Here is a 24,646-nt window from a genome sequence, read left to right as displayed (position 1 = left end):
GGAGAGGGAGAGAGAGAGAGAGAGAGAGAGAGAGAGGGAGGGAGGGAGATGGGGTCAGAGGATGACCTTGCAGGAATCAGTTCTCTCCTTCCATTGTGTAGGCTCTGGAGATCAAATTGAGGCCATTAGATGTGTTGGATAGTTAGTTTTATGTCAACTTGACGCAAGCTGGAGTCATCTGAGAGGAGGGAGCCTCAATTAAGAAAATGCCTCCATAAATCAGGTTGTAGGCAGGCTTGTAAGGCTTTTCTGGGGGGAGGGGGTTCAAGACAGGGTTTCTCCATGTCACAAGCTCTGGCTATCCTGGACTCAATTTGTAGACCATGTTGGCCTGGAACTAAGAGATCCACTTGCTTCTGCCTCCAGAGTCCTGGGATTAAAGGCAGGTGCCACCACATCCAACTGGCATATTCTTAATTAGTGTTCAGAGAGGGAGGGCCCATCTCATTATAGACGATGCCAATCCTGGACTGGTGGTCCTGGGTTCTATAAGAAAGCAGGCTGAACAAGGGAGCAAGCCAGTAAGCAGCACCCCTCCATGGCCAGCTCCTGACTCTAGGTCCCTGCCCTGTTTGAATTCCTGTCCTGACTTCCTTCAAGGATGAACAGTTAATAAACCCTTTCCTCCCTGACTTGTTTTGGGTCAGTGTTTCATTGCAGCAATAGAAACCCTAAGACATTGGGCTTGGTGTTAAGTGTCTACCTGCTGAGCCATCCCACCACCCCCTAATTACACCAGTGTTCTGGGTTTTTGTTGGTTCATAGTTTTGTTAAACAAACTCTCCCTGTAGCCCAGGCTGACCCTGACCTTGAACATCTCCTCATGCCCCATCCTCCAAAGTGCTGGGGCTACAGCCTTGAGTCATCACACCTGGCTCTGCTTGTGGTTTTGAGCCTACTCATTCCTTCCCTCAGGATTTGGTAAGTTTTCCTCTGCTCGCCAGTGGCTGCTTCAGAGGCCAGGGTTAGAGCAGAATCTGAAGCAAAGGTCCCCTTCCCTCCCTTGTAGGCTGGGTTGCTATTTTGGGGGAGGAAACAGACAAGACTTAGAACAGCAATGAATCAATGTTAAATGGTGAAAAGTACTATGGAAAAAGGCTCCGGAGTCACTTTTCTGGACAGAGTAGAACCTAGGCACCTGGGGTTAGGCAAGCATTCTTTCAGTGGGCCACACCTCCAGACCCTCACGGGTGGATTCTAGTTAAGCATTCTACCACACTGACTGAGCCATGCTCTGAAACCCTCACTACTGGATTCTGGGCATGTGCTCCGCCACTGAGGCATACCCCCATCCCTCTCTGGTGAACTCCCCTCCACCCTTCCAACCCAGAATATGATTTTTACCTAAAGTGATCAGGGACCAGCTCCTGAAGGAGCAGAGGCCCTCAGGAGAGGAGGTTGCAGCATGGAGATGAAGAATGTGGGGATAGTACAACAGACAGACAACACACTGCAGACACCAGGCAAAGGCCGTGGAGGCTTAGGATCATTTGGACAGATGGCAGGAACAGCAAGGAGGCCAGCAAGCCAGGGAGAGAGTGGCAGGTAAGCTTCGAGGAAAGCAGGGACCCAGATGTGGAGGACCTTCTGAGTCTGGCTGAGAGCCCAGGACATTCATCATTTTAGTAAATATAGTCTCCTACTATTTTAAAGGCTATGCTGGCATAAAGAATAAAATTCCCACTTGAAAGAAAATACATGGGGCTAGAGAGATGGCTCAGTGGTTAAGAGCACTGACTGCTCTTCCAAAGGTCCTGAGTTCAAATCCCAGCAACCACATAGTGGCTCACAACCATCCGTAACAAGATCTGACACCCTTTTCTGGAGTGTCTGAGCTACAGTGTACTTACATATAATAATAAATAAATCTTTAAAAAAAGAAAGAAAGAAAGAAAGAAAGAAAGAAAGAAAGAAAGAAAGAAAATACGTGGAGCAGAGCTGTGGTGTCACACGCCTTTAATCCCAGCAATGGGATGCAGAGGCAGGTGGGTCTCTAAATTCAAGGCCAGCCTGGTCTACAGAGTGAGTTTCAGGACAGGGCTACACAGAGAAACCCTGTCTTGACAGCCCTACCTCCGCATCCCCCCCCCCCCACACACACACAAAAAAAAACCACAAAAAACAAAAAAGAAAGAGAGGAAGGAAGGAAAGAAGGAAGGAAGCTCCGTGGAATGGAAATCCCCAGTGGCCTTGGAAGACTGGAGCTGGAGCGTCACAGGTCAAGCCAGACCGGCAGGCCCGAAATTTAAATCTCCAGTCCCAAAGAAAGCAAAACAAAACAAAATTCCATGAAAAAAGAAGGTAGCATGCAACAGTGGCTCAGCCTGAAGGTCTAACTCAAGATCCCAGGTGGTGGAAGGGGAACAATTCTGGCTGAGATTAGAAAAGGGAATTTTCTAGGAAGGGATTAGTGAAAGAGAGAACAAGAGGTAATGGGGGGGATAAGATTATCAAAGTGTAGGACATGCATTGTGAAATGTCATAATGAAACCAAATGGAATGGGGATATGACAAGTTCAAGGTATGGTTGAGGGGAAAGGTTTTAATCTTTTTGCTTTTGTTTTGTTTGTTTTTTGTTTTTTTCTAGACAGGGTTTCTCTGTAGCCCCGGCTGTCCTGGAACTCACTCTGTAGACCAGGCAGCGGTTTTAATCTTTTTTTGTTTGTTTGTTTTTTGTTTTGTTTTTTTTTTGAGACAGGATTTCTCTGTGCAGCCTCGGCTATCTTGTAACTCACTCTGTACACCAGGCTGGCCTTGAACTCACCACAGAGATCTGCCTGTCTCTGCCTCCCCAGTGCTGGAACTAAAGCATGCACCATCAGGGGAGGTTTTTATTGTAGATATGAGGGAAGAGCACAGCCAGAGGCATCTGGAAGAGACTAGAGCATGGAAAGTAGTAGATTAAACATGATTAGTAGACTGAACCAGGGCATGAGAGGAGGGGGAGGGGAGGAGAGCAAGAGAGGAGACGGAGAGAAAGCAGAGAGGACAGTGAAGGAGAGAACCAAGAGGGCAAAGAGCATGTACGCTGAAATGGAGGGGTTATAGGAATGAGGAGCGCTGAGAGGAGCTGCAGGTACTCATTGAGCTAAGAAGCCAGTGTGCCTTTCTGTATGCTGAGAAGCACCCCATTAGCTGTTTGTCCAGAGTTTCTTTTGGATCTGACAAAATCCTGTTCTTTTTGTACAGTTATTTTTTTTTTACGTATTTAAATATTTAAATTCATTACGGTTCATTTTGTAAAAGGGTATCCATGGAAGTCAGAAGACCACTTCTGGGAGATGGTTCTTCTACCTTATGTGTCTAAAGGATTGAATTATGGTTGTCAGCCTTGGCCACCAGTACCTTTACCCGTGAGCCATCACACTGAGTTTTAACTAATAAAAAATTTTTTTAATTACTAAGGAAGGGCAGATCTAAACCAGGAAAAAGCAACCCCAGCAGCCTGTCCAGGTTTTCTGACTTCTAAGTGTAGAGACCCACAAGGTTCTGAGCTGAGCAGGAGGGCTATGGTCTGACTCAGGTGTCTGACCCAGCAGCGCTCTGTTAAGAGTATGGCTGGCTCTTTTGAGTTCCACACCAGGCAGGGCTAGAGATAGTGAGATCCTGTTAGGAGGGAAAAAAAAGACAGAGAGGGGGAGGGGAAGGAAAGAAAGAAAGCAAAAGAAAAGGAAGGACCAGAGAGATTAGGAGGTGGCGGGAGGTGGATTAATGGCCAAAGGTCATCTGCTACATAGTGAGTTAGTGGCCAGCCTGGCTACATAAGACCCTGTTTCAAACCAAACCAACAGCTCCAAATGCTTCAGTTGTTAAGGCATTTGCAACCCAGCTGGTCAACCTGAGTCTGATCCCTAGGACCCCAGGTGGTAGAAGCACGGATCAACATTGTCCTCCACATATAACATGGGCACCCCTGCCCCACACAATAAATACATGTAAATTTAAAAGAAATCAAACCCAACAGACAATAACAAACTGGGGCTGGAGGCTGAAGGAGTGGGGGAGGGGCCGGAAGAAGGCTTGGAGTGTTGGATGCTGGACTGCCTCTTTGTAAGGCCTGTAAGGAGCATGAAGGTTTCCTGAGCAGCGGGAAGCAGGAAGTCACCTCTCAAGATGGAGATGACTCTGGATATCAGATGGCTGTTTATGAGGCACTATTATTTTTCTGTGTTTCTTTTTTTTTCCTTTTCTCCTCTGCCTTCTCTCCCTTCCTCCCTCCCCCACCCCCTTTCCCTCTTTCCCTCTTTCCCTCTCTTTCTTTCTCTGAGACAGGGTTTTCCTGGCTGTCCTTGAACTCACTTTGTCTACCAGGCTGGCCTCAAACTCAGAGCTCTGCCTGTTTTTGCCTCCTAAGTGCTGGGATTAATATACCATCATGCCTGGTTTCCATGACTTTTTTTAAAAGATTTATTTATTTATTTTATGTATTTGAGTACAGTGTAGCTGTTTCAGACACACCAGAAGAGGACACCAGATCCCATGACAGATGGTTGTGAGCCACCATGTGGTTGCTGGGAATTGAATTCAGGACCTCTGGAAGAGCAGTCAGTGCTCTTAACTGCTGAGCCATCTCTCCAGCCCAGTTTCCATGATTCTTATTGTGGCCCATCTCTTCTACAATGTTAGTCATTTGATAATTCACCTGGTTTATCATGCTGTCTGTAGTTGGAAAGTGGCTGCACATAGTAGGTGCTCAGTATTTGCTGAGTGAATGAAGAGAGACAGGTCCAAAAGGATCCCTTGCCTTCCACAATAGCCAGCTAACTCGATGTCTATTTTGTGAACCTTTCAAAGAGTTTCATTAAATTTCTACCTTTTCCCTTTTCCCTGAAGACTTTACAAATCCAGCCCATTCTAGAGTTTCTTTTCTTTTCTTTTTTTTCTTTTTTTAAGAGACAGGGTCCTTATGTAGCCCACACTAGATTCAAACTCGCTATGTGCCAAGTCTGGCCTTGAATCCGCCTGTCAACGCCTTCAGTTGGGATCTAAGGTATGTGTCACCATGCCCAGTTTAAGCTCGATTATTTATTTAATTTAAGATGGGTCTCCCTGTGTAATCCAAGCTCCACATGTCATGTGTCTTTCAGCCTTAGCGGCCTGAGAACAGAGACCCCCATGTACCATCGTGCAAGTTTTCGAAAGGGTGGGGACTTTTTCTGACTTCTTTGGTGCCAAGGCAGAAAACACAGTCTCGCACACAGTAGGCAGTCAAATAAATCTTGATTATGTCTGAACGGCTGCATGGGAACACATTCCACCCCGAAACAAGCTACAGCCGGATGACGAGCCCCGCCTTATGAATCATTCATGACTTGAGCCCCGCCCACACGGGGGGTGACGCGCGCGTTCATGCTAGAGAAGCGCCTGGGCTCCCACGCGGGGCAGGCGGCCAGAGGTGCGTTCTGCGCCGGCGCCGAGCGCCCGGGGACGGGTTCGCCTCCGCAGGTGCGCGCGCGCGGGAGGGCGGCGGCGGCAGCGCAGTGCGCAGGCGCGGCGAGCGAACTGCGCAGGCGTCAGTCTTGGGCGGGCTGAAAGCAGCTGAAGCGGCGGCCGAGTCGGAGCCTCCGGCACAGGGGCGGGAGCTGAGGCGGTAGCGGACCGGCTGGCGGGCTAGCGAAAGGCGGCGGGATGGTGGACTACCACGCAGCGAACCAGGCGTACCAGTACGGCCCGAGCAGCGGCGGCAATGGCGCGGGCGGCGGCGGAAGCATGGGCGACTATATGGCCCAGGAGGATGACTGGGACCGGGACCTGCTGTTGGACCCGGCCTGGGAGAAGCAGCAGCGCAAGGTGCGCGGCCCGTGAGCCGGGCTGGATGGTGTCCTGCGCGGGGCGGGGAGGCCTGGAGGAGGGCCCTGGGAAACAATTGGCGGGTCCGGGACCGGATTTGGAGTCCCGGAGAAGGATTACAGAGCTTAAGGAAGCAATTGGGAATCTGGAGGGGGAGGGGGGAAGTGGCGGCCAGGTAGGAGACGCGGGCAACTGGGGCAAACGAGATGATGATCCGGGAGGTTGCAATGGAACTGGGTTTTAAGGCGAGATTGTAGGGTCAGAGGAAGCATCGATGGGGTCCAGGCAGGGACTGGTGAGCTTGGATAGTATTTGGCGGTTTGGGAATCCCAGTATGGAGGAGATAGTCTGGAGTGCAGAGAGTCTGAAGAAGAGATTGGAATTGCGGGAAGCCCGTGTGTGTGTGTGTGTGTGTGTGTGTGTGTGTGTGTGTGTGTGTGTTGGTTTTAGAAGAGATGAGGAAATCAGGAAAGGTAAAGAAGAGACATTAAAGAGAGGATTGTGGAATCCTGAGAAAGGAGGCCAGGAGGCCAGGGCGTGTACAGTACATGCATGGGCTTGGGGTGTGAGGTGGCTAGGTGTTAAGATGGTGTGATGGGACTAGGGGTCTGAGAAGGTAGTTGTTTAGGGCAGAAGTTAGGGGCCTAGGAACAGAACAGATGTTTGTGAAGGGAGTGAGGTTTATTGAGGGTGCCTTGCTGTAAAAGAGAGAGGATGGGGCATAATTAGAATTGATAGGGAGACCCAAATAGTGTTTGTGGGTGCTTTGAAGAAGGGAGAAGCAGTGAAAGAGTAAAGGTTCCAGGCCCACGGGGAGATAGTTCATCAAGAGGGAGAATAGTAGAAGACAGTAGGAGCTGCAATGGAGGATAATGGGAAGAGATTAGTTTTGGAAAATGGAAGTCTGATTAGAAAGGGCCTGGGTGATGCAGAGCCTGAGAAAGAAGGGGGGGAGGTTAATTGGGTGAGAAAGAAATGGATGTCCTGGGAGAGTAGTGTCTTTTGGTGGGGAGGGTAGGTAAAGGGATACTAAAACAGTATTTCCTGTTGGAATTTTAGGAGCATGGGGGCAGTGTTAAAGGGAAGCCACAGTATGGAGGGGAGGTCAGAGTAGGAGGCCAGAGGTGGTGTTGTGTTGGGGTGGTTGAGAGGGAGGCTTGGAGTGATGGGTTAGAGGGTGTGAGTATATGCAGGAAGAGCTAAAGAAGGGTGTGTTGAGTGGGTGAGAATGTGGGGGGTGGTTCACAAGTGTGTGAAGAGGGTGGGAAATTAAAATTGAAGTTAGAAGCTATTTTGTGCATTCTAGAGGTTGAGACTTTCCAGATCTGTAACTTACTAATGGGCACTGTGGCTTTTGGACAAGGGCAGTTGCTCTCAGGGCAATCTGAATTGTGCTTTTGGTGACTCCAGACGGGATATTCATGGAGCTGGGACTTTGGGAGTTGGGAGCGGGACCCTGAGGGTGTGTGAGAGAGCCGGTTTGGTGACATTTTCCAGACACCCCCCCTGGGGGGTGGGCAGGGAAATTGCTATAAGGCTGGGCCCAGGCACCCAGTCTGGAGGGTGGATGGTGCCTGGAAAGCCTGAGGTGGGACCTGGTGTAACCTTGGCTCAATCAGAATGTCAGCGTGTATGCCCTCAGCAGTCATTAGCAGTGGTGTAAGGATGATGTCTTACACCTTTTTATGTAAAAGTGGGTGTGTAAAATAGTTGAGGAATGATAGCTGAGGAATGAATGCATTTTGAAAGGTAGGGGAGATCTAGTCTGGATCTCAACAATTTTTTATTGCCTGAGGCCATGAGAGATTGGAAAAGGTTGAAAGTTGCCAAAAGACTTGGAAAGTTGGAAGGAAGTGGGGTCACAGCATCAGCTTTGAGAATGTCCTGGATCTTTTCTAGTGTTTAGGGAATAGTGCTGTGCCCCCCACCCCCCTTTCCTTAGAAAACAGGAGAAGGGGCCATCATCCTCCTTTCACAAATACCAGCCTCTGGTGTCTCTCTCTTTTTTTTTTCTTCCTATTCTACTCTTTAGGGTGATGAGGCTGGTGTGCATTCAGACCCTGGGCAGGAACCAGGACTCACCAGAATTCCCATGGCTGCCTGTGTCACTTTCTCCTGCTCCTTCCTGGTTCCCTTCCTTCCCAGCCAGGAAAGGTTGAGAACAGGGTGGCTCACAGTGTTCTCTAAAGTTGCTTCAGCAGCTCTGTAAGGGCCCTGCTCTAGTGTGCTTGCTTTATAACCTCCTCCAGCAAATATTTACATTTAGCTGTTCTTTAGGGGAAAAGTATTGCTTCACCTCTACACCCTGTCCTGCATAGCTAAGATCCCTGGTGCCGTGGGGAAAGGAGTCATGAAAGGAGTATACCGGTCGGCGCTTTTTATCTTTCTTACAAGAGCCCCCAACAGCTTTTTTGTTTTATGACTAGGCCTTTTCCCATGTTCCAGTACAACTTTGGGGGTGGGGGGGGGTGCGGTTCGAGTCAGGATTTCTCTGCATAGCCCTGGCTGTCCTGGAACTCACTCTTTAGACCAGGCTGGCCTCAAACTCAGAATCCACCTGCCTCTGCCTCCCAAGTGCTGGGATTAAAGGCGTGTGCCACCACCGCCTGGCCCAGTACAAGTTTTGTAAATGTGAATGACAGGCCTTTCTTGCCTCTCCAAGGCATATAGATACTCCCACCACAGGGAGAGTGACAGTCTTGTATGTACCGGTTCACACACTCTAAAATTCTGTGGCCAGAATACCTGAAGCAGTAGTTGGCTCAAGTCAAGAGTGTCTGTGTCTTACCCAGAAGCCCTAATCTGGATTTTAGGGACCCCTATACCCAAGGCATTATCCATAAAGAGGTTATGCAACAGGTGTTTCACAGAGCAGTCTTGAACATTGTGGGAGGTCAGGGGACTGAGCTAGTTTTCAAAAATATTTTATTATTGTTGTCGTTTTAGTCTGGGTTTATGTTCAGGTTTCCCCTGAATCCATGTGCCTCAGCCTCCCGAGTAGCAAGGAACTACAGGCCTGTAAACAAATTCTCTTTCGTAGTTTGTCCCATCCAAGTGCTAATCAGACCTAACTAACCCTTAGGATGCTGTGACTGAAGACCACTTTCCTAAAGTGACTTCTGTAACATCTCTTGTCAAAGGTCTCACAGCAAGAGGAAATGCCTTGTTCTGAGCATGAGTGTTCATTGGCACGCCACTGTTTGCAGACCTGAGTTTAGACCCTGACCTTTGGCTCAGACTGTATTAAATGTGAGTTAATTATTTGAAAGCTCTGATAGTGTTTTGTTTTTCTGTAAGTCATTCCTCCCCCTACCCCCATTTTTCTTTTTCTTTTCCTTTCCCCTCCCCCCCATTTTTCTTTTGGACTGATGATGAAGGCCCCAAAGTAGCCATCTGGTATTTTGCTCCATTACTCTAATTGCTCCCCTCTAAGGAGCTGGCTAAGACTAACAGCTCCTCAGCAGCTTTCAAAATTAAATAACGTACTTACAAAAAAAAAAAAAATGTAGCCGAACTGAGTTGTCCTCTGGAAACAAGCTAAGTATGTGAGCTGGGTGAGTGTATACTGTGTGTGCCCTCTTGGGAGAAGAGAGGAGGAAGCACCACAGCTGGCTGTATCCTGTTCCTCCTGCTCTCCTGGAAGCCCAGTACTCAACTCAAGATCTTGAGTCAGGCAGATTTCAAGTTCAGGCTCTGCCAGCATGAGCAAATATGGGGAGACCTTTATTTCAAAAAGCAAGAAAAAGAAATAAAAAGTTGCTGGGAGGGTAAGGTTTCTTCACACTTGAGAGCTGTGATCTGGTTGTGGCCCTGGAGTAGTGTCTACCACCTCACCTAATCGTGGACAGTCCAGGGTGTGTGTCGGGGGTGGGGGTTCTCTTTCACCTTTTAAAACCCCCTCTTTGGTTCCAGCTTCTGAGACCAACTGGGTGGTTTCTTTGGCAGCAGGAACTGACTCATCCTCCAGTTGAATGAAAGTCATGCTAAAAGCTTTCATTTAATGGCAGCCAATTGCTTGGCCTTGTTGGGAAAGTTGAGTGAAAGTGTTAGTGGGGGAAAATATAAATGACCCAGGCAGTGGTCGGTTTGTAATCCCAGCATTTGGTATTCTGAGGCAGGAGGATCACTGAGAGTTAGAGGCCAGCCTTAGTAACCTGAGATTCAAAGCAAGCCTGAGTTACTTAGTAAGACTCTAGCTGAGCATGTGGCACACATTTGTAATATCAGCTCACTGGAGGCAGAGTCCGGAGGATTATAAATAAGTTCTAGGCCGGCTAGGGTTTTTATGTAGAGTTTCAGGCCTGATAAGGTTGTATAGTAAGACCCTGTCTTAAATAAAAGACAGCAACAAAAAGCCCACCAGGAAGTGAGGGTGTGGTACTGTCTTCCTATCCTAGGAGAGGCTAGCTGGGAGGTCAATTAAAATGCATCCTCACACTTCATTACCCTGCCTGGGAGCAGGGCCTAGTCTTGAATTCCAAGTCTAAACCTAACAGGCAGGTAAGGAGAGTTCTGCCATCTCAGCATGCACTCAGCTTATGGCTGACTTTGGCTAGACAGCAGCTTTCCAGAGTTGAGTGAGTGCATCGTACAGGTTATCTGGCAGTGCTGTCTAATAGATGACAGCTGGGAGGAGAGAGCCAAAAAAGCTTCAATTTGGGAATGCCCAAGGAATTTTAGGCTGTTGAGACGAACACTCTAGGCTTTTGCCATACTGATTTATAGTGTGCTGGACATTGCACAAGCCTTTGACCAGATCTTTTCTTTCTTTTTCTTTTTTATTGCCTTGCTGGTATCTTGAGGGGGAGAAAATGAGCCAGCAGCTGTTTGCTGTAGTCTCACTCACTCATTCAGGTTTTCTGAATAGCCCAAATATCAAGATGCTGATCTCTCAGCCCTGCGTTCTTGTTCTTGCTGAGTGTCCACCTGCTTATCCTTATTTCCTTTGCTCTCCACCTCTCTGATCTCAGCATTCAGCTCTCTTCCCTCAGTTTCCTTCTGTTACCTTTATTTATGTGTTTAGTTTTACAGAATAACAAAAACACTCATGTTACATTGTTAACGATTTTTTTCCTCTCCCTTTCTCATGGAAATAAGAGGCTAGTGATATAGCAAGTTGGCAGTTCAATGGCAAAGGTAACTGAGACTCTGACCTATTAAAGGGGAGATGAAAGCAGATACAAAAACCATCTTTCCTGGACCAGTGAAAGAAGGCTTTTATACTGGGTAGTTTGAGAGCTCAAGATTAGAGTCTTTTTTCTTGGGTTAAAACATCAAAGACAAGGAAGCTTGGTTACAGTGTTGCGATGTAGGGGTTAGGATTTGTTACAGAGTATCTGAAAGTGGCAGAACAGCTCTTAACGCCTAAAGAAGATTCAGGAGTAACATTTTAGTCTGTTGCCCAGGTATCTGGAGTCTAATGTCATTGAATTAAAGAGAAACAACCATTTTCAATTGTAGTCTCTTAAAAGATGAGGTGGCCCAAACCATCTGATAGGGAGGGGCTCTCTGACAGAAAGCAGCATCTATGCAGATGAACAAACCCGAGTGCTTGGGGAGCCCAGGAGCAGTCTGCCTGGACCATAAAGTCCCTGAGACATTTGTCTTGATGCTATGCCTCTTTTGGTTGTGGTTTTTTTTCTCCCCACATCCTTCTCTCTAGTACATAACAGATTGCCCACAGAAAGTCCTCAGGAGCTAGTTTGAGCCGCAGTTACTGGGGAGACTGGTGGCCATTTTCTTAGCTATGATGTATTGAAATGTTACCTGAAAAGCTGTAGACTGACCTTACTGAGACTTGGTGTTTGCCACCTGTTGTACTTGCTCCTCTATTGTAATGACCTCTCCCAACCACCCATCCCCAACCAATAGTTAGGTAACATGCATGTGTGCATGAAGAAACTGACCCAGATAGTCTCTGCACTTAACTCCTAAACTCTTCCATACCCATGTTTACCTTACATACTTAATAAATATCTTTAAGTCAACTTGAAACTTTTTAGGTTTTAAAAACAAATTGATGAATGGCACATGCCTGCAATCCCAGTACTTGAGAGGTGGAGGCAGAGGGAGAAAGAGGTGAAAGTCACCCTCAGCTACTGCTGAGCTTATGACCACCCTGGGCTACACAGAACCCATCTAACTATGCAGCCCCAGATGGGCTGGAATTCAGAGATCTACCTGCCTCTGCCTCTTCAGTCCTGGGATTAAAGGTATGCACCATCATGCCTGACACTAAAAGCCTTTTTTTTTAAAGGGGAAATCTGTATGGTGTCTTACAGATTTGGTTTTCCTGGCCATACATAAAAGAAAACTGTAAAAATAAATTCATAGAGAACAAAGGAATGTTAAGTTCCAATGGGGTCCTATTCCTGCCAAAGGTGCTGGCCTAAGGCCAGCTCCCCTTGTTCAGAGGGTGGTGCATTCTGGTGGGTATTGAAGACCCACGTGGCAAGAGACCTCTGAAGTCACCAGGTTAACTGGTTACTGACTTGAAGGGACAAACCACTTTGTGACTCAAAGATCTACAGAAGGTCTGTGGAGGACAACCCTGAACATCCCTTGTGCCTGCCACACTCAAAACTATCTCATCTGACCCTAGAAACATGTCCGGAAGTGGGCAGAGCAGTGACTCACCTAGGAATATTTAGTCCCTTGAATGTTCCACAAGATTTGCTCAAGACTGGATGATACTTGATTCATCCTTGCTCAATCCCCCCTTCCCATTTTTGTTTTCTGTTTTTCTTTTTGGGATAGGCTCTGATGTAGCTCAGGCTTTATCAAAATTAATATGTAGCTGAAGATGAACTCAGACCCTCCTGTCTCTACTTCCTCCCTCCCTTGTGCTGGTATTATAGGCAGGTACCACTGTGCCCAATTTATGCCATGCTGGAACTGGAACCCAGGACATGGTGCTTATTAAGCAAGATTATTAACCACTAAACTCCATCTCTAGGCCTCCTTCCTGATCCTTTGAGGCAGGTTTATGATATGTAAACCAGAAGGGCCTCAAACTCCTGCATTTGCTTTCTGAGTGCTAGGGTTATAGGTCCACATTACCATTCCAGACTATATTATAAATATAGGAGTGTGACCTGTCCCTTGCTCCACACATAGTTTCTCTCCAAGGCTCAGTTTTCTTAGACTTACATGCTGGAAGCCTGGGCATTGCCATGAATAAAGCATACTGCTTTCCTGTCTAAAAGGAAAACTGGTGCTCTCCTGTGGAGTTAAGGACTTACCAAAATGTTTTTCTTCTAAATAGTGGAGCAGAACAGATTCTTTGTCTTGTGGTGGAACCGTGGACATGGGGCAGTAGTAGTTGGAAGTGGCTGTTACTGCCCCGAGGAACATCGTGCCGTCATCTTGGGAAACATCCTTGTGATGGTGTTGCAATAACTGAATGGGGTGCTGGAATACCAGCAGCACAATAGCATTTGTGTCTGCTGCAGACGGAAAGAAAGGCGACATTGTGGTTTGTTTTACCCCTTTTCATCTTTTTCCCTCAAAGGTGTGGGGCTGAGTGATGTCTGTCACTGGCTTTCTAGTGGGTTTTCTGGTAGTGGGTAGAGTGTAAGCAGCCCATCTTCTTATTTCTCCCAAGTCCCATGTACACAGGTCAGAGTTTCTCTAGAGTGCAGGTATTTTGGTGGTTTGCTTTTTTTTTTTTAAGATTTTTTTAAAAGATTTATTTATTTTTTGTATATGAGTACACACTGTAGCTGTACAAATAGTTGTGAGCCTTCATATGGTTGTTGGGAATTGACTTTTAGGACCTCTGCTCGCTCCAGTCGTCCCTGCTTGTTCAGACCCAAAGATTTTTATTTTTCTATTTTTTGTTTTTCCGAGACAGGGTTTCTCTGTGTAGCCCTGGCTGTCCTGAAACTTACTCTGTAGACCAGACTGGCCTCAAACTCAGAAATCCTTCCTCTGCCTCCCGTGTGCTAGGATCAAAGGCGTGCGCCGCCACTGCCCGGCAGGCCCAAAGATTTTATTTATATTATAAATAAATACACTGTAGCTGTCTTCAGATGCACCAGAAGAGGGCGTCAGATCTCATTATGGGTGGTTGTGAGCCACCATGTGGTTGCTGGGAATTGAACTCAGAACCTCTGGAAGAGCAGTCAGTGCTCTTAACCGCTGAGCCATCTCTCTAGTTTTAAGTGCAGTTTTAAGAATGTCTCTAACAGCACTCCAGAGTGAGGGACAGCAACAAGTGAAATGTTGTGCCCCCCACATCCCACCATAGTAGAAGCCAATTTGGGGTTAAACTGCCTTGTGGAAGGAAGATTGCAAATGACATAGCATACAGGGGGTGGAAGGAAGGACAAAAAAGGATGACATGACAAGGTTGCTCGAGGGAGTGTCTCAGGCAGGAAGAGGAGTTGTGGGTCTTCTGTTCAGGTATCCGATGACAGGCCAAAGGAAGTCCTGGAAGCAGGCTTCAGTGTCATCAGGGCGCTGCGCTCGCTCTCTCTCTCTCTCTCTCTCTCTCTCTCTCTCTCTCTCTCTCTCTGTGTGTGTGTGTGTGTGTGTGTGTGTGTGTGTATTAGATTAGCGCGTTAGCACTCTTGTCTGACTAACTCTGGTGTGAATAGAAGGTATTTAATTGCTCTCACCATGGAGACCCAGTCTGCTTACTATTTAGGGGAGTGCTATGCACCCAACCCAGGGGCTCCTGGGCAGAAAAGATGCTGCCAGGTGGTCTCACAGGAAAATGCCTACATGTCTTGCACAGTGGCCATGCCCAGAAGGGTATGAGTGGCTCTGCTCCCTGACAAGAAGAGAAGTTGGGCCAGCCTACTTTATTGATAAGGGATGTGCATAGCAGCTGGAGGCTTTGTAGCCACTCTGGGGTCTTTTTCTCTAGGCTTTTAGAGTTGGAATTTCAGCTATGTGGCTTTTTGTTGTCTCAGTGCTGGGGGTCGAACCCAGGACCTCACACGTGTTAGGGAATAGTTTTACCCCTGAGCTACTAAATACCTTCCTCCCCCATGTGTGTCTTCATCTTTTGCCTGTTTTTACAAACACAAATTAAAAAATTATAAGTTCTCATCAGACCCCAAAAGCAAATAAAGAGCACTATTAAAAAAAAATTCCACATCTTTCCAGCTCTGAGAACACCCCCATCCTTTCCTTTAAGACACATGGCTCATTAAATTCCTGATGAAACTAAAATCCTTGTGAGAAGCGTGGCCCTGGCTGGTGCCAACATGGCTTGCTTTCGGAAAGGCTGGGTTTTCTTTGTTCTTTTTTTTTTTTTTTCTTTTCTTTTTTTAACTTTAAGATTTAACATAATCTTCTAGTTTGGGCCTATGAAGTAAACCCAGTTTCAAAATTCAAAATGTCTGGAAGCAGTGACTTGCCAGGCTGGTTCAAGGGCAGTCTGATGAATTGGCCCTTCTTGCAGGCTGTCTGTGAACCAGTCATGATTCAGATTTTCAAGTCCTGGAAGGAGTCCAGACAGTAAACATCACCAGGGTTGCGAGGCAGTTACTTTTTTTTTTTTTTGGATCATTTGAGCTGTGCTGCCAAGACTGTGGTAGATTGGACTTTCTGTAAAACAGAACTGGCTGTATCAAGATGTCTTTTTCAGAGATGTTGGCTTTAGTCACCCATTCCTATGGTTCTTGGTGGGGTAGTCAGGAAATACACATGCCCGTGAGGGGAGGGCCTTCTTAGTCACTTTCCCCTCCCCCCTTTTCAGACAGGGTCTCACTGTGTAGTCCTAACTATGTGTATTAGGCTGACTACGGAGCTCAGATCTGTCTGCCCCCACTTTGCAAGTGTTTGGGATTAAAGATGTGTGGGTACACAACCCCAACCCTCAACACGCACACCTGCCTTGGCCACTTCTTAAAAACTTTTCTTTCTTTCTTTCTTTCTTTCTTTCTTTCTTTCTTTTTTTTTTTTTTTTGATACTAGAGATTAAATCCAGGGCCTTGTGGATGTTCTGCAGACTGCCACCTTGCCACATCCCTAGCATGCCAACCTCCCCTCCTCACTATGAGAAAGAGGCTAGTACAAAACCCTGACTGGTCAGTTACCACATAGTCAGGCCTGGCCTCTAGTGCTTGGTAATCCTTCTGTCTCAGTTGGTATTATAGACCACCATGCCCAGCTTTTATAACTCAGCGATGGGGTCAACTGAGGGAAGAAAAGTCAGTACATGGATAACGAACGGCACACTTTCTGGATGCCTGGTTAATGGATATTGGCTCCAAATTGGGGAGGTGTGGAAGGGACACTTGGATTCTACTGCAACACAGGAATACCCAAGTTTCAACAGGAGCAAAGCTCTGACCGTAAAGATAGAAAACTCACAGGGCACTGTATTCTCTGAGCAGCTACCGTAGACTTGAGAAAATTCTGGGCCTTTTGATAAACAAGCCCAAAGGCAACCCTTGCCAAATACGGCCTTCTCTAAGACTGTAGGGTTAGCTTAGGAGACAACTTTTTTTGCCTAAAAATAAATTTCTGTTCCTATCAAACATTCCAAGCGTAGTTGGAAAATGAGATTTCTGAGGAGTGGCAGTTCAGGCTCTAATGGGTTCAGTTTTGTCAAGAGTTCAGGGACTCTGGGGAGTGTTTTGGGATTGATGTGTGACCACTAAGGAAGTTGGAGGACCAAAAAATGTAGGCCTTCTTCCATCTCATTCTATATGTTCTCAGTCCCTTTGGTGGGGAGGGGGACACTACATGTTTACATAAGGAAGGTAGGGGCCTGGGGATATGGTTCAGTGAGCAAAGTGCTTGCTGCACAGGTGTGAGGACCTGATTGATTTAGGGTCCCTAGCACATGTCAAAGCCAGCCATGGCAACACATGTCTGCAACCACAAGGTACATAATGTGCAGGGAGACAGGCAGATTTGGAGGGCTTGCTGGCCAGCCAGTGTAGTCAGAGCAGCGACTTCCAGCTTCAGCAAGAGACCCTGTCTCAAAAATAAGGCTAGAGATATAAGAGCCTGTACTCTTGTAGAGGACCAGGATTTGGTTCCCAGTGTTCACTAGGCAGTTTAAAAATGGCCTATAACTCCAGTTCCATGAAATTCAACACCCTCTTCTGGCCTCTGGGCACTCAGATACATGAGGTTCACACGTACACACACGCATGCGCTTCAGAAAAACAGGCAGAGAAGCAATAGAAGAAGACATGACAATGTCAGCCTCTGGCTTCTACATGTGCCTGCACAGGTTAGTGTGGACACATACAGTAAAGATAATTTCTGGTTGGATTGTGTGCTATTCACTAATGGCAGCTAACATTTTACTCTGGTATATTGTGGACTGTCAGCTCATAATCCTCTGAAGTAGATTTTATCCTCACAGTACATGCGCAGCAATGGGACCAGGGACTGGGTTGAATAACACCCATCTTTAATCCAGGAATTTGAGACAAAAGGATCATAAGTTCAAGTGAGCCTAGGCCAAGAGAGACTATCTCAAAAAATGAAATGAAAATGAGTGTGTTTAGCTCAAATAATCAGTGTAGCCATGAGGAAAACTGTTACAGGCCAGAGTTGGTTTATGCTCTTTATGATTGGGAACAGCTCTGGAGCTGGAGGGAAGGTCGAAGCAGGTGGTTTAGCTGTTCCCTACAGTGGGGGAAGACCAGGGTGTCAGAGTCCGCCTGGCACAGTGATCTTAGAGCTTTGTCTCCTGAAGTGCTGATAAAGTGGTGAGGAACCTGGACATGGCAGCCTTTTCCTCCTGGGCTCCTTGGACAAGCCAAACTGGAACTGACATCTAAAGTGGGAACCCCCAAACTGCACTACAGTAAAGCAAACAAAGGCTTCAATTATCTCTGTGATCGTCGCCGCAGTAGGCAACCTGTATTTGATTAAAGTCTGGGTGACTTTGGAGTCTGGAGTTTTACAGCATTGTATGCTCATGCTTTGTAGTCTGACTGCACCTAACTTTTACCACATGGTCTAACACCCTTCCCATCCCAGGTCCCATCAAGAGACCGCTTATACCTGGTGAGATGCCACAAAGCGTCTGTTTTACTTTAGTGTTCAGTGCCCCCTTTGAAGCCTGAAGCCTGTATGTTGTTGTTCCTACTGTTGGCTTTTGAGACGGTCTCACTATGTCATCCGCTCTTACCTTCACCTCTCAACTGCTAGGAATCAGGCATGTGTCACCATGTCCTGTCAGGAGTCTTGTTATTTTTTGTTTGTCTTTTTCAAGACGAGGTTTCTCTGTGTAGTGTAGCCGTGGCTGTTCTGGACCTAGCTCTCCACCCTGTGGATTCTAGGATTCAGGTCTGGGATTCACGGTCACCTTGGTTTACCCATCTTGCAAGTGTGCAGAGCCTCAGTTCTAACAGAGCTCTTGTAGGCCCTCTCCTCTGTAAAACTGCCCCCCTCCCCCCGGCTCTGTATCTCTTCCTGTCTCCTCTGGTCAGGGGCATCTAGGGCTACTCTAGTGCAAAGAAGGAGATAGACTTTTGAGTGATTACATGTCAGCATTTCTGCTTTTTGTATCCTGTTGGAAGCCAGTGCAGGACAACGTAGTCTCACTGGGGCCCATGGCTATTTGAAGACTCAAGCTTGTCAGACTAGTTGTGTGGCTTTTACTCTCTGGAGGGAGGAGCAGAGAGAGAGAGAGAGCTTGGGGCTCTTGGTGAACACTCTTGCTTTTGTGCACACTGTATCAGAGGGAGAAGGTAAGTTCCTGTATACTGTGTGAACGTGGGTTTGGCTTCGCCCCGCCCTCCAGAGATCCTATAGCAAACATCTCCCTGTCAGCAGAAGCTAAAGGAACAGTGGAGTCAACTCTCTGTCTGTCTGTCTGTCTGTCTTAGTGGTCCAAGCAGTTGGCTGTTTCAGTCAAAAAGAAGATGGTGCAGTTTGCTACCCATGTGACTTATTAAATCTTTCAGTAGCTGTATGGCAGGGTAGCTAAGTGTGTGTATGTGTGTGTGTGTGTGTGTGTGTGTGTGTATCTTCATCCCTTCAAATGTGAAAATAAACTTCCTCTTGATAAAACTGACTCAGTGGACACAAAGGGCACAGTGAAGGGCAAGTGTGTCAGAGTCCATTGTGTGTTGTTCCCTTTCGTGCTGGCTGAAGCTAGTTTCCATGGTGGGTGGTTTATTAGACATTTATGTTCAGCTGAGCCTGCTCCAGGTTACTGCTGTAGATAGAAAAGTCTTTGGGTAGGTGGGTGGTTGGGGCTATGTTTCCTTCCATTAAACTATAAAGTGGAGGAAGGTTTCTTGAAAGTGGCCGCTTAGGTAGCAAAATGAGGAGCCACTGGCTACAAAGTAGGTTTTCGATTTATAGCCAACCAGCTTCTTATGTAACTTGAGTTGGGGCTCCATGGGCCCTGGAGCCTAGTACTCAGGTAGAAACATGACCGCCAGGGCTGAACAACAGCCCTTGCCGGGCCTCTCTGCTGAGTGGAGCTCCATGCAGAGCCTTTGGGGTATGAGAGAAACCGGAGACCCGGCCCATGCTCTCGAGGAGCTCACAGCATATCTGGGTAGCGAGTAAAGCTACATGAGACCTCAGAAGGCCACTAAACTGCACACCGTACTCTAGCTGTGTCCTGGGAGAAAAAAGGGGTGCTCTAGCTGTGTCCTGGGAGAAAAAAGGGGTGACAAAGGACAGGTGAGGTCAGTCATGGAAGTTTTCATAAAGGAGGTGAGTACAGGAATGGGGGCTGTGTACCACAGCTTTGGGCAAGTTTTGGGGGGCAAAGTTGGAGGAGGGTCCTACATGCATAGCTGTTGTTTCAAATAGTGTTTCCCCTAATGAATATTGTCTATGTGGATCTCTAGGCGTTAGAAATGGGTGCCTTGCTTGCTTTAGCTCAGCTGTGCTTAGAACCCTCTGAGTAACAAGACCCTAGCCTCTGAATTCAATTCCATGTGGGGTCCTCTTATTTTTTACAGGTAGAATGTTGTAAGTGGCCAAACTCAGGAAGGGATCTATTCCGGCTGCCTTTGATTTTTAGACAGCTAGCCTAACTGTATTCTAGAGCTCACTCTGTAGCTGGGACTGGCTTCAGACTTGCAGTAGTCCTCTTTTATAGGGTTCAGCGAAGCTGAGCAAGTTAATGAATACCTAAGGTCCCTTTGCTTAGTAGGGTTGGGAAAGTTAGAAGTTCAAGGTCATCTTCAGCTTCATAGTGGACTATATGAGACACTATCTCAAATTCAAACAAGACAGGAAACTGGGCATGCTGGATCTGAATTCATGACTAGTCCAGTGTGCGTGAGTTCCAGGACAGTCAAGGCTACACAGAAAGGCCCTGTCTTAAAAACCAAACAAACATAAATAACAGGGACACCTCTTTTGTATGTCGAACAGGGACACATGTTTTATATCTCCAGTTCTGTTTCCACATCCTATTCAGGGCCGCACACTACTGCTTGGTGGAGTTAGCCATATAACCCTAGTTAATGCCGTTCTGTCTGGTGATCAGTGAGGCTTGATTCTGGCAGGTTGGCCTGTGGAGCAGTCTATAGGTGATATATTGCCCTGCAGTACCCAGAAGTACTCTATCCTAAGAGTTATTTTTACTGCCAAGCTAAACTTCCAGGTGCCAGTAATAAAGTTGGCTCATGGAATCAAAGAGATTCCATCCCAGAAAACACTTGACTGAGGGGTTTTGTTTGGTTGGTTGGTTTGGTTTTTTTTTTTTTTTTAATGCCTTCTTTATTCAGAAGCTCATGGCCACCTGTGTGACTAAGACAACACGGTGCCCTTGATGAGCTTCATAAACTGACATCTTTGGGCAATGTTCTGGCCTCTGTAAGATAAGGCTAGCATCACGAGCTATGGTTTTGTCTAAGTGGCATCTTCCCCTTTGCTGATGATACATGAAGCTCATACATACTTCAGCTCCACTCAGGCAGAAAGGGCTGCAGTTACCCAGTAGTGCTCTGTCTCCTTCTCTTCCTCTACCTGGGATTAATAGGCTTGTTGTGGGGTGATCCATCAGGGGTGGGGAAGGTGTTGCCTGCTACCTACCTGCTTTAGCCTGGTGTCATTAGGTCCAGAGGGTGGAGAAACAGCCAGTTTCTCTTTCCTTTTCTACCTATTCAGGCATCTGGTCAAAGCTGCCTGACATTCTTTATGAGGTACCCCTTCTCCCGTTCATGAAAGGCAGAGATGTTAGGGAGACCACTGTTAAATCAAATGAGGACTTGAGATTCATGCTTATAGATGGGGAATATATTGTTTAACCCCCATTATGAAAAGAAGTTTCTGGAGCATAAGTTGCAAAATACTTTTGCCTAGTAACATATGCCTGTAATCCCAGCACTTGTGAGGCAGAGGCAGGGATTTCCCAAGTTCAATGCTAGCCTGTGTTATATAGTGAAAACACACACACACACACACACACATAAGAAATAAATATTTATTGAATGGACCCAGGCTCCTGTGGGATGCTTGCTGGGCAAGTGGGTTGGTTGATCGCGCTGTTCCTCACTAGACACAAGCAGCCTGGATGGTACCTCACCCTGGGAGACAGTGTTGAAGTGAATACCTGTGGGTAGGCACTTGTGACACCCCAGTCCACACTTTATCCTTTCATCAAGTAGGAGGCAGTGAAATATGTGGGTGGGAGGAGGTGCTTCAGAGCTGTTCTTAGGAGACATTGGAACTGGACTCCACACCCACTCCTGCTACTTTTCTGCTATTTACCCTTGGGCAGGGATGGGGGTTAAGTTTCAGTGTTGTGTTGGGAAGGGTATCCCTTTACTTCACAAATGATTCTGAGCATTAAACCAGGACAAATAGTGATCCAGAAACAGGTTGTAAGGGCTCCATCCAGACAGTGTTTGCTGTTTTAGCCTCCTTTTCTTTTTTTTTTTTTTTTTTGGTTTCACTCTGTAGACCAGGCTGGCCTCGAACTCGGAAATCCGCCTGTCTCTGCCTCCCAAGTGCTAGGACTAAAGGTGTGCGCCACCACCGCCCAGCTTAGCCTCCTTTTCTTTTTTCTTTTTTTTTAAAGATTTATTTTTTATTATACATGAGTACACTGTTGCTGTCTTCAGACACACCAGAAGAGGGCGTCAGATTTCATTACGGGTGGTTGTGAGCCACCATGTGGTTGCTGGGATTTGAACTCATGACCTTCCAAAGAGCAGTCAGTGCTCTTACCCACTGAGCCATCTCACCAGCCCTTAGCCTCCTTTTCAAAGGGGTTGAGAGTGCTGTTGAAATGGGCAACACAGTAGAAAACCCAGCATCACCCTATTCCTCTAGTTCTCCCTTTAGGGAGCTCTAGACTCTGACTTCAAATGAGCACCCTCCAAGTGGTAAACACACTGGGCTGCAAGTGGCACAGCCTAGCCCTCTCTGTGTCCATCTGGGCCTCATTATCTGGGAGGTAGCCTCTCTTGTTTCAGAGTTGAGTCCTGAACAGTTTTGTGTCTGGATGAGCTACAGACAGGATCAGCAAGACTTCTCCTTGACCAGTGTAACAGCTCGCTAAGTTTGCTGTCAACTGAGAGTCTTTCCCCCAGGTTTTCCTCCAGTCCCCTTTCTTCAAAAGCGGAAAAACAAAGATTCCTATGACCTCATGTTAGAAGCACACCTCCCCCCTCACGTACTTGCATTCAGCAGCCATTTCTTCTAAGGGATGTAGAAACAGGAAAGTTTCCCACTGATAACCCCCAAGTAACTGCCCAAAAAAGCTGTCACACAGGGCCACACAAGGGGCTCTAGAGGGCTTAGCAAAGCTGTTCCCCACCCCACCTCCCAAAAAACCCTCTTGCCTACTGCTCATCTCCCTTCCTCCTTCCCAGCCCCGCTTCCTGGGGTCACTTCCTGATGCCATTCCTCAACTTAGCCCCTATCCCCCACAAAGCAATCAAATCCACAACCTAATAAGGGAAAAGAATGATGAGAATGTCCGCCTCCCAGCCTCTCCCCTAACAGGGCGCAGGCCCACAGCAAATTTGGAAAATGTTACAGCAGAGTGACAACTGACTAGGAGTTGGGGGTGGGGGTGGCTGTGCAGGCACAGCCACTCTCAGGAGCTCCTATTGTTGGCAGCAGGCTGGACCCTGAGGGAGGGCCACCCTGCTCGCATTTTCCAAATCAGGCTATTGACACTCCTCTAGCACAAAAACAGTATATGGAAAGTAACAGGCTGAGTCAGCAGCACCTTCAGTGTGGGGCTCACACATCAGGAGAACACTAAGTACAAACTTAGTGCAGTGGGAACAAGCATGGGAACCATGCAGATCCAAACACTTGCCTCTGAGATGAGTGGTTTTCTTACCCTTTACTGTGCCAGGGTTAAATTATCTTCAGTGTTAATTAAAACTTGTCAACGTTTAGAGTGGGGCCCCTCAGAAATCTGTCACCTCTCCTGCATCATTATCCCAGGCAAGTCAAACCCTCCTCAAGTCCTATCCATTTTGGACTAAGGAGAGGGAGGGCCAATCATCTCTGTGGGGGGCTCTCTGGACCTGGATTTGTTTTGGGAGGTCAAGCTTCCTAATTAACCTGAACTGGGGTGAGGATGGGGAGAGGAAAAAAAACCGGTGTAGGGATGTGCCAGCTCTTTTCACATTGCTAATTACAGCAAGCATGAGGTCATCTGTAAATATATCTAATTCTTTAGCTTGTAATTAAGGTGCTCATTAAAAGTGCGGGTGAAGTGTGTGCGTGCGTTGTGTGCGTTTAAGGGAAAAACACAAAAAGTCTTTGTTTTGCCCTGGCAGGATGGCTCAGATCAGGCAAGGGACTGAGGCACAGGGCTGGTTTCCTGTCTTCAGAGCCTTTGCAGGAAACTCAGTGTGAACAATATCTGTGACCCTTGCCAAGGACCCTCAACCTGGATGTTGTCATTGTTTTTGGTCCGTAGTTCTCAACCTGTGGGCCTCTGCCCCTGCATGTGTGAGGGGGCTGGGGAAGAGTCCAACCGCCTTTCACAGGAGTTGCACACATATCAGATATCCATCCACATTATAATTCATAACAGTAGCAAAATTACAGTAATGAAGTAGGAGTGAAATAATTTCATGTTTGGGGAGTCACCAAAATAGGAGGAACTGTATTAAAGAGTCAAAGCATTGGGAAGGCTGAGAACCACTGCTTTAGTTAACACCACCAAGCATCTGGCCCTGGGTGGTGCATGCCTTGGGGGTGGGATAGGGTGGGAATATCCGTCAGTCTTCCTTTTTTTAAAAGCAAGTTAAATGGAAGAGAATTGTAAGATGGTCTTAAATTAGCATGGTGAGACACATCTTTAATCCCAGTATAGAAGGCAGAGGCAGGTAGATCTCTGAGTTTGAGGCCAGTCTGGTCTACAAAGTGAGTTCCAGGACAGCTAGGGCTACACAGAGAAACCCTGTCAACCCCCTAAAAGAAGGACCAAAAAAAGTGTGTGTGTCTTAGATTCAGTTTTTCTAATTAAAAAACAAAACATTGTTATTAATCTTTCTCTTTAGGACGGCGCTTTTTCAGAGATAGTCCTCTCTGAGGGACTCTTCTTGGGTGATTTGTGTACCTGGCAGCTCTCACTAGTGAAGTGAGAGGTAGAAGCTGCTCTTCTGCGCTAGGGAGGGTGGAACCCGACACAAAGCTGCTTCTTCCACAGAAAGCATTTCAGAAGTCTCCCAGTGCCAGTGGGCTGGCATCCTTGCGTTATCCACGTGCCTCCAGGAGCTGTCTGGATTGTCTCTGAGCAAAGGACAAGCTTTGCATCTTGTTATTTTCTCCTTGGCTGGAAGTCTTTAACAGAGAGGCACAAACACAGCCTTGAAATGAAAACAACAAAAATAAACTCAGAGTAGCCCTGTATAAGGACATTAATGCAATCCATACAATCTGGCAAACTATTTATATGTGGAAGCACCCATAAGAAGATCAGGGAAGTACCCGCCCCTTTGAA

The 24,646-nt window shown here is 47.0% G+C and overlaps 1 protein-coding gene across 5 annotated transcripts in view; it reads left to right on the top strand.

The window, feature by feature from the left end:
* Positions 1–5,479: 5,479 nt before the first annotated feature.
* Positions 5,480–24,646, top strand: part of Actn4 (actinin alpha 4) — a 69,295-nt gene continuing 50,128 nt past the window's right edge. For 2 of the 5 annotated variants that reach the window (XM_031385953.1, XM_031385951.1), the window contains exon 1: positions 5,480–5,790. In XM_031385953.1, coding sequence (XP_031241813.1) covers positions 5,629–5,790 — 162 coding nt within the window. In that variant the 5' untranslated portion in view covers positions 5,480–5,628. The remainder of the gene's footprint in view (positions 5,791–24,646) is intronic. The other 3 variants (XM_031385954.1, XM_031385952.1, XM_031385950.1) reach the window with 2 other exon arrangements.

This window comes from Mastomys coucha, unplaced genomic scaffold (assembly GCF_008632895.1).
Source record: "Mastomys coucha isolate ucsf_1 unplaced genomic scaffold, UCSF_Mcou_1 pScaffold21, whole genome shotgun sequence".
In the NCBI taxonomy this organism is placed as follows: domain Eukaryota; kingdom Metazoa; phylum Chordata; class Mammalia; order Rodentia; family Muridae; genus Mastomys; species Mastomys coucha.
This window is presented reverse-complemented; position numbering and strand designations above follow the sequence as displayed.